This window comes from Barbatula barbatula (assembly GCF_947034865.1).
Source record: "Barbatula barbatula genome assembly, chromosome: 5".
Classification (NCBI taxonomy): Eukaryota; Metazoa; Chordata; class Actinopteri; order Cypriniformes; family Nemacheilidae; genus Barbatula; species Barbatula barbatula.
In genome coordinates this window covers 12469777-12479107 of record NC_136769.1, presented here as the reverse complement: position 1 = coordinate 12479107, position 9331 = coordinate 12469777, and the positions used below count along the sequence as shown (strand labels likewise).

General features: G+C 37.8%; 1 protein-coding gene across 2 annotated transcripts; it reads right to left on the bottom strand.

Moving 5' to 3' along the window:
* Positions 1-131: 131 nt before the first annotated feature.
* strada (STE20 related adaptor alpha) lies at positions 132-9263 on the bottom strand. Of its 2 annotated transcripts, XM_079457311.1 has the most exons (12): positions 9150-9263; positions 7960-8028; positions 7726-7815; positions 3864-3966; positions 3625-3746; positions 3368-3476; positions 3145-3268; positions 1812-1983; positions 1616-1720; positions 1282-1535; positions 1143-1185; positions 132-1051 (listed from the first exon to the last, which is right to left on the bottom strand). In XM_079457311.1, exons 2-12 carry the CDS (start codon positions 7969-7971, stop codon positions 896-898), a joined length of 1290 nt encoding a protein of 429 aa, XP_079313437.1. In that variant the 5' UTR covers positions 7972-8028; positions 9150-9263; the 3' UTR covers positions 132-895. The 2 variants fall into 2 exon arrangements, with proteins under 2 accessions (XP_079313437.1, XP_079313436.1); XM_079457310.1 differs by lacking the exon at positions 9150-9263 and having other exon boundaries at positions 7758-7815; positions 7960-8016.
* Positions 9264-9331: the final 68 nt, after the last annotated feature.

Sequence of the window (9331 nt, the reverse complement as noted above, 5' to 3'; positions counted from 1 at the left end):
ATTCCTAAATCTAAAAAAATTGCTATCTCTATGAACTAAACTGTATATTTTGTAGTAAAAGTCATATTGGACAAAACCCATGTTTAGAAACGACTGCAATGTAACAACATTTAAAGGTCTTATAAAGGAGTGACAAGTGCTGACATTTGTACAATTACAATTTATTTCATATGACCAATTGAAAAATTGTCTTAATATACAGAACGGTACACTGAAGTACTACTTTTTGTAACACATGCCAAGAACAGAAATAAATCTCAGCAAAAATACAACAGAATTGATACTTGTAAATGGCCAACTGCACCATAGGGTCAAAGTCAGTCTTCTGTCAGTCAAACAAATTCAGTTTTCTGATGGTTTTACTATTCAGTGTTGTTCCTCATAGTCATTGCTCTTGATGGATTTCTCGAACACCCCTTTAAAACAACTACATGGTTTCCTTCTCCAAAAAGACCAGACAGTGCCATCTTTAGACTTAATTGAACATTTTCCTTCGTGGTTTACATGGCATGACTGAATGAATAGCTAAAATGTAGGCATGAGTGAGGAGTGCATGCCTCAGGCTTTCAACTTCAATTCATGCATCTTTCAATCTGAATGCATTAGTAATGCTATAGTAACTGCTGGCTTTCATTCCTCTGTAGGAAATAGTTTCTCCTAGCTCCAGTGATATACACAAATCACAAAGACAAGAATACATAATCCAGAGTCCTTTGTGGCTTCTTTGAAAATAGTCTATGTATAACAAACAGACCACATTCACATTAGCACAAGCCTTCCCTTTCTCCCCCCTGAAAAAAAATCCTTAAAATCGGTGCACTTTTATCTTATACTTCCTTTAAGAATACTATAGCGAGTAAGCCCTTCCCATCAAGTCCTTTAATGCATTCAAATCTCAGAAGTCCCAATCATCAATATCCAGCTGGCTGAGGTCAGAGTCCAAACTGGCCAATCCAGTGGGGGAATCCAGAGTTTGGATGCACTCCAGGCTGCTCATTGGAGAAACTGGACGCAGGAGATCAGGAAGCGCCTCAGATGGTCTGCGCTTTATCTGAAATGTCACATACAATGCATGTGTTGATACTTTCTATTTAAAGTGAGCAGTTATGTCAGACACTTGCCCAAAAGGTGTTAAAACTCACCTGTTTGAAGAATGAATGACCTATCAGAGTGCTGGCAGAAGGTCTGTGGTAAAACAAAATATAGTTTTCCAAAGATAAACATTAAATCATCCCCATTTTGTTTGAAACCTTTACGAAGCACAAGTTGTTTTCTCGGTACCTTTTTTCAGGGTCTCTCTGCAGGCAGAGTTCCACAAAGGCATGAAAATGTGAACTGAAGGTCCGGCTGTAGGGGTTTCCCCCAGAGGAGGACGAAGGTTCTCCGTTGGTGTGGCGAGCTCCACCAGTGCTGGGACCCTCGCAGATCCCAGAGTCGGCCCCGGAGCGAGATGGCTTCATGCTAAGCTCTTCAGGGGGTATGGTGGTGGTGTCCAGCAGGCAGGGGACTGTACCGTTTAATTTTTCTAACAACATCTAACACAGACAGAAGGTCGATGAGCGAGTATGAACAACATAACATGAGGGAGAAAATAAAAAGCAAGCGCTTGCCTTACCTGAGTTGCAGGCATGTCTTTAAAAGGCACGTGTCCGTTTGCCAGCTCACAAGCGGTGATTCCCAAACTGTAAATGTCTGAGCGGGAGTCATATCCTTGAAGATTCTGTTGCATGTATGAGAATAAAAACATAATCAGAAATGGAACTAAAAACCTTAATCCAGAGGTGTGATGATGTTTAAAGTATAAATCATACCTGCTGCAGAACCTCAGGACTGAGCCACGGTAATACTTTAACACTGTACTGAGGGAAATCATGGACAACACGTGCTTTCTGACCATGACGGATCAAGCTGAAAATACTTCTCAGACCAGAGAGATACACCTGTCCATCTGCTGAAATCAGGATATGGCTTGACTTCACACTTCTATAAACACACAAAATAACAAACATTTGACATTTACGCATTTGGCAGACACTTTAATCCAAAGCGACTAACATTGCTGGGCGAATAAAATGTAAACCGTAACACTGGGTTCACACCTGGCGCGAATTAAGCGCTTTACGCAAGTAAATTACATACAAGGTCAATGCAAAGACATGTATAGACGCAAACTTGTGGCAGGATGTGCGAATGATGTGAATTGGGTGACAATTGAACGCACGTCAATCGCGTCATCCGCGAAGGATGAAAATATTTGTCAGATTGGGGCACTCATGTGAAAATAAATACCTAAATACCTTGTCCTGCGAGTAATAAAGAGTGTGGAACGCGATTGTTTTCGTTTGGTGTGAACCCCATGGAATGTAAATAAGTAGGCGTGGTTAACTTGGGAGTTTGATCCCTGGGATCAAACCCATGATCTTGGCGTTGCTAGCGCCATGCTATAACCACTGAGCTACAGGGAAGTTTAGAGGAAATTTATTATAACAATTAAAGGACATTTTTATTCTGTCATCATTTACTCACCCTCTAGCTGTTCCAAATTTGTATAATTTGTTCCACTATACAGAGAAAGATATTTGTAAGAATACTTGCAACCAAACAGATCTTGGCCACCATTGACTACTAAAGTAGGAAAAAGGACAATGGTAGTCAATGGTGCCACAGAACTGTTCGCTTTCCTGCATTCTTTATCTTCTTTTTAACAAAGACTGTGGCGAGGGGGGCGTGGTTTAGCGAGGTCTGCGGCAGGAGAGAGAGCCGGGAGACAAGCGGTGAGTAAATGGAGCATGTGCAAACTATCAACACCTGTATCCAATTCCAGTAAGGGCGCGGAGACCAATAAAAGGAGCAGGCCGACAGACGGGTGTTGAGAGAGCCGCGGACTGAGCACGGGAACCGAGCTGGCATGCTACAAGTGTGGAGACTCTTCGTGGTGTGCGGGAGAATTCGCCACCCAGTAATTTTCTGTTGACCACCCAGAGTGTGTTGCTTTTTGTTTCATTTAATAAAACCCCGTTGTCGGACTCGCAACCCTCGTCCTCTTCCTCATTTCAGACGTGAACCCCACTACAAAGACATTTATGCAGATTTTTTTCCTAGTATGGAACATATTTCTAAAATGTACTTATGAGTATTCCTCACCGGTGAACATAGCCCATCTGATGTATATACCCCAGTGCTCTCAAAACACCCAGCAGTATGTAAGCAATTGTCTGCTCACTCAAGCCATCAGCAAAATGTGTGCTGATCAAGTCTCGTGCTGATCCTGATAGACAAGATAGGGAGAAATTCAAATAAATAATAAGTCATTTTTGCTTTATTGGACATAGTGTGTACTGAGTTCAGACTTTATTACTCGACTAACCGTAGGCCATGAAGGGTGTGATCACCCACAGTTCATTCTCAGCAATGAAGACGCTCTTACATGGGAGGATGCAAGGGTGGTGGAACAGCTTTGAGACATGGAGTTCACCCTTTAAAAATAAACGTGTTCTCAACTTATTTATTTCTTATATTCTGTTATAATTTAAGTATGATAGTAAAGAAATATATAAATATAAAAAATAAAAATAAATCCTAAGAAACATCGGAGGATTGTGAAAACAGAACTAATCTACAGACCTGTAAGTAATTCACCATATCATTGGTACAGGAGTCCAGGTCAATGCGTCGGATGGCCACATGCCCACCTGTAGGTTTATACCTGGCCAGGTTAACTGTCATCAAGTCCTCCAAACCCCGACCTACACATGCAGACAAATGTACATTTAGACACAGCGTTTTTTTCTATATGGTAAAATATATTTATCATGGGGTTGTAGAAAACCTTCGTTTTAATGATTGGTCAGCTTGGAACTCACCTATGACAGTAAGCAGCTCATAAGCGCTGTTGTCTGGTAAAAAGCTTTCCATGGTGTCCCTGTGTGGAAGAGGGTTCAAAGACTCCTGGCTGTCCTCATGGGCCTGAGCCAAAGAATGAAATCATTAGTCAAGGATGCCAACACAATGCAGACCACAGAAATGCTTACAGAGCAACTTTACTTTCTTTACTCACATCCTCTACAGTACTGTCGAGGTTAAATAAATACACCTGCAAACTGACCTGGTCCTAGAACATTTGCATTACCCATTCAGCACAATCAAATCCTTTTTAACACACTGAAGGACAATCTATTTGAATTATGATGTTGTGGTCAGATGAACCCTGACAAGTGCATTTGTGAGTCTGGTATTTGGAAGCCTAAGTCTTACTTAAAATGAATAAATGTCATTGCATTAGAAAAAAAAATATCAACTTTTTTTGTTCAAGTGTTTTTCACATTATATACTTTTTAAATTAAAGCAAAACATACATGCAAATTTTAAACATACTTCCCCTAAATTACTCCAAAATAGCCAAGAAAGAGATCTCTAAGAAATGCTGAAGCTATATTTAGTAAGCAGGTGCCCCTTTAACATTTAGTTTCTAATGTAATTACATCTTCTTATGTATGTCTTAAGTGTCCAAAAACGTTTAGGGACCACTGTGTGCATACAACAGTGTGGTTGGACGTTTAAATGACACAATACGGAAACAGAAACAGTGTTTTTCAATGTGACAGCATTAACCTTTGACAAGATCTGAGTGTGTGAACAAACATCAGTGCCGGTTAGTCTTTTTTCAAATGCATCACATTATTTGAAGATCTGATGTCTAACAGATATACTACGAATGCCAATTCAAAACTGGCTACCAGTTTCAGTGTATTAGAAAAAACATTGTCCATACATAACACATACAATCACAGACACATACTGATATCACTGTTGACAGACCAACAGCACAAACCAACAGCTGGTTTTGAAGAGGGAAAGGGATTTTACTGTGCATATGCTAAGAAATCCCAGCCCTTGCAAAGCTTTTCTGACTGTCAAGAGCTCATTTTTACTCAATTAACATTCAGTATATGAAACTTGGTACAAGACAAAAAGAATGAAAAATGCAGCATGGGTTGCGTCACAAAACTTGTCGATTTAGCAAAAGCATGTTAGAAGCACGAAGTATACTTCTGTGTAACTCTATTGCGTTTAATAATAGATATACACAATGTCATAAAAAGTGATTGTACTCTCACGAGAGTTGTCTATGATTCACATCTAGCAACACATCTAGCAATATCTGTCTTTGGAGATCTTACAAATCTATGGTAATTAATCAAACTAACTATTTTATGCCCTCTGGAGTGTTTACAGGACTATTTAAAGGGACAGTTTGTCCAAAAAGGAATATTTGTGCATCATTCATCCACCCTCATGTTATTCCTAACTTGTAGGACTTTCTGCTGCTATTTTGAGAAATGTTTCAGTGGTTTGGAAGTCAATATGAGCAGATGTTGTTTGGTTAACAACATTCTTCAAAATATCTTCATCTTAAAGTCATACAGGTTTGGAATGACAAAAGAATATTGAATATTCCTGTTTGGATGACCTATCCCCTTCAGTGAACAGTGCAGCAAGGCCAGGCATTGATGGGATCAGCCTATGTATTCCAGAACACAATCAACATCTTTACATGCTCAGGTGACCAGTGAGACTATCACTATCACTACTGATGTCTTTGTGACTATTGTAAATATGTAGATACTTCTTAGGGCTAGTTGATGAGGGAAAGTTTAGAAATCATACTTGAAAGGTCATATTGACTTACAGGCTTTTACTTCTTTTTGGCTTTGCAAACTCTCCTAAAAGAAATAATAAACTACTCTCAACCTAGTTTTCATGATGCTCACATGTTCTTTTCCCTCTCTCGACCCACACGTTTGATATCTGGCTAGGAGTGGAGAAATGAGTGTCACAGCACGATGAGTCCATGCACGCAAACACAGGATCACAGAGGGATGTATTTATCTGAGCACATGAGTACAAACACACAATTAATCTGACATCTGTAACATTTACTTGAGCACACACGCCATCTCACATGCTCAACTGTCGCACGTCCACACAAACAGGCGGATGGAAAAGCTTTCAGATTTACCACACTTACTTTCCTTAGAGGGCTTGCCTGAATTTGCTCTGGTGTAGAGAAACCGTGTAAATGACGCAAAAGACACACATACAAACAAACAGTCTGCCTTTAAAATAGGTTTGACAATTTTGAAGACACCTCATAGGAACATTTTCTCAAACAGGCTTATTTTCAATCTGTAAATTTGTTGTGTAATTAAATCACATATTTCATTTTAAAGGTAACTTTAAAAGACATGTAGAACTGAAAGAACACGTTATTTTATCGAACTACAATTCTCAAATTGTTGATTGTTTAAGATGCAAGGAAAGCCCTATAAACATAACATGACAAACAGATTATCAGTTAAATCAATTGATGTTAAATCAATGTATTATATAATGTAGACCACATATAAATAAAATATATATCCCAGTAGTGATCATCATACTATTTCCTGATTTTTTACATTATCATAAAGGATAAACCCCAATAGAAATCAACATACTAAAATGTGCATTCTTCTTTATGCAATATTTGAAGATGCAATGCAACATTGTCTTGCTCATCAACCCTTTTTTACGCAATCCCACAGGAAAACACAGACAGCAGCCAAAAGCAAACAGATGTGTGTCTTCACAGCAGACATGAAGCAACATGCATGAACAGAGCAGTGATGGGACAACAGCAAAATGACTGAAAGCAACTTAGCAGCAATGTCAAAAAACAATCACTGCCTAACTAGATTATAGTACATCAGTTGGTTGGTAGAATCAAATCACTGGTAATTCAGCCGAATTTAAAAGCCACATAGAATTAAAATGATGCAAACTAAATCAGCGAAAGCTGAACTTTTAATTCAGCTCACTACTTCATATTTACATAGATATTACATAGACATCCAGTTACTGCTGCCTGTACCACTACAACCTAGTTTATTTACTCTTCATCACACAAAACATTAAGGTAAAATATAAACTGAAGACAGATCTAACCAAACACAGACACCAAAAAGTTTAATGCTATAAAAATAATTTAATAATCTACGGTTTCTCGCTAAGAAAGTTAGTGTAAGTAAAATCTCACACTCAACCTTTACTGTTCATCTATTATTACTGATACATATTACACAGAACGCATGCTTAACTCTTATAGCTACTTTAAAGAACAGGCCACCTTGAAAAATAATCTGTCAGATTGCAGTGACTAGCAATTTGTTAACACCTAGCAATAACACGAGATCACAGCCGCCTATTCAGTACATACAAATGTATCACCATTAAAAAAGTCAAAGACACACAGAATCTGATGTTAGCACAATCACTAGTCATCAATGACAGAGACGAAATTATGAAGGAGAACTTTTAAGAGAAGAACATTTTTAACAGAGATTCACAGCGCTTTACAATATTAAAGTCACACAATTTTACAAAACCATTGGATAAGCTTTTGAGCACAAGCAACATACACAGTGAGCAGAAAACTTGACTGCGAGCCATATTTTGCTTTTGAAAATGTTTTTCTTGCTTTTGATCATGGTGCAACCTGCAGATGATCTTCATTTGCTATGGGCCTGCATACTTATGAGGGGGATCAATGTCCAAAAATTTGCCAATTGTACTTGTTAATGAATTGATTGTGATCTTGAGTTTGTAGGACTCCCCTTCAAATTCACACTGGCTGTAGTGAAATAAGCTCAGGCAGGTGGGGTTTTCCAAAAAAGATACTAGAAGCACAGCCACATGTGATGCTGGACAAATAAACTCACCTCCAAATAAATCCAGATCCCTCAGGCTTTCCACACTGAGTTTCTCTGACACCCAACGCTAAGAAAGACAAAAAAGTTTTCATAAGCTTTTTTTGTGACATAATTTTTCCTTTATATCAGGATGGTGACTCCAAAACACTTTAAATACCACAATACAATAGATCAGAATTGAATGGAATGGTTTTTATTCAGGTTTACGCACCAAAAAAGACATGGATCCTGAAGTTGATGACAGGGTAGCAATACTTTTAAAACACAGCAAAGGTATAAACTGCAAGACAAGAAAAATGTAATAAAAATATGATTTGTAACATTACTTCTTGAAATACATTTTCAAACATTTAGTTTTTTACATAATAGGTTCAGTAAGAGAAATATGATTTATGTAGTAGTACTTAGTTATCATAGTCAACTGTTATATGCTGTGTAGAATATTATAGTACTTTGTTAACGTATACTTTAGTTTTCTGCGGTATTAACTACAGTAAATTAATGAACTTTAGTAAATACTGTAGTAGATTTTAAGGGATAATCCACCCAAAAATGAAAATATTTTCAATACTGTCATCATTTACTAACCATCATGTTCTTTCAAAACCTCTATAAAATGCTTTGTTCTGATGAACACACAAATAAAGATAATTGGAAAAATGTTAGCAAATTACCTTTCTGGGGCATCATTGATACAATTATTGCATATTAAATTTTTTGTTCTGTTGAACATAAAATGAGACATTTTGCAGAATTTAGGAAAGCATTCAAGTACTTTTCTTGGGCACCTTTGACTTCCTTTGACTATTTAGTCAATATGGTGGTCAAGGAAGTCACAGAAATGTTAGTTTCTTACATTTTTCCAAATATCTCTCTTTGTTGTCAACAGAACAAAGGAATGTTTACAGGTTTGAAACAACAACAAAAACAACAACTTATCTCTGTATACTGTGGTAGGCTATATGGGACAGTTTTATTGCACTTGTGCTTTTTCCTAGTCCTTATGTTGTCCCAATTGCTTCCATTGTTTACGTCATTTGTAAATCGCTTTGGATAAAAGTGTCTGCCAAATTAATAAATGAAATGGAACAAATGTGTGTGTGGGTGGGGGGGTTAGTAATTCATGACAGAATTTTCTTTTTTGGGAGAAGTATTCCTTTAAATATTAACAACAAACGGTCAAAAAACACTATAGTTTCGAAGAGTTTTACTACCATTTTCTAAAGTAAATACTGCTAATTAAATTGGAATGCAGGCTTACAGACTTAGTCAAATATTCAGCGGTATATTTTAGTTAGCCAAGTTAGCTAGATGTATGCTGCTTCTCTGTAGTAAAGAAAAAATCTCAAAGATCCGGTTCACTTGCATGAATAGTACGGAAGTACGAATCGTTAAACTTACCCTCTGCTACTAACTTGCGTTAACGTTACTTATATAAATCTCGAAATCTTCAGCACCTCTTGACGCTGTAGAATCTAACGTATTCCTTCTCCTCGCAGTAGGCTGGCCCGCGTTGTGTTTCTATTGAGTGATTGGCCGACTCCTCGGATTCGTGTCCACCCATTGGTCCAATGGGCACATAC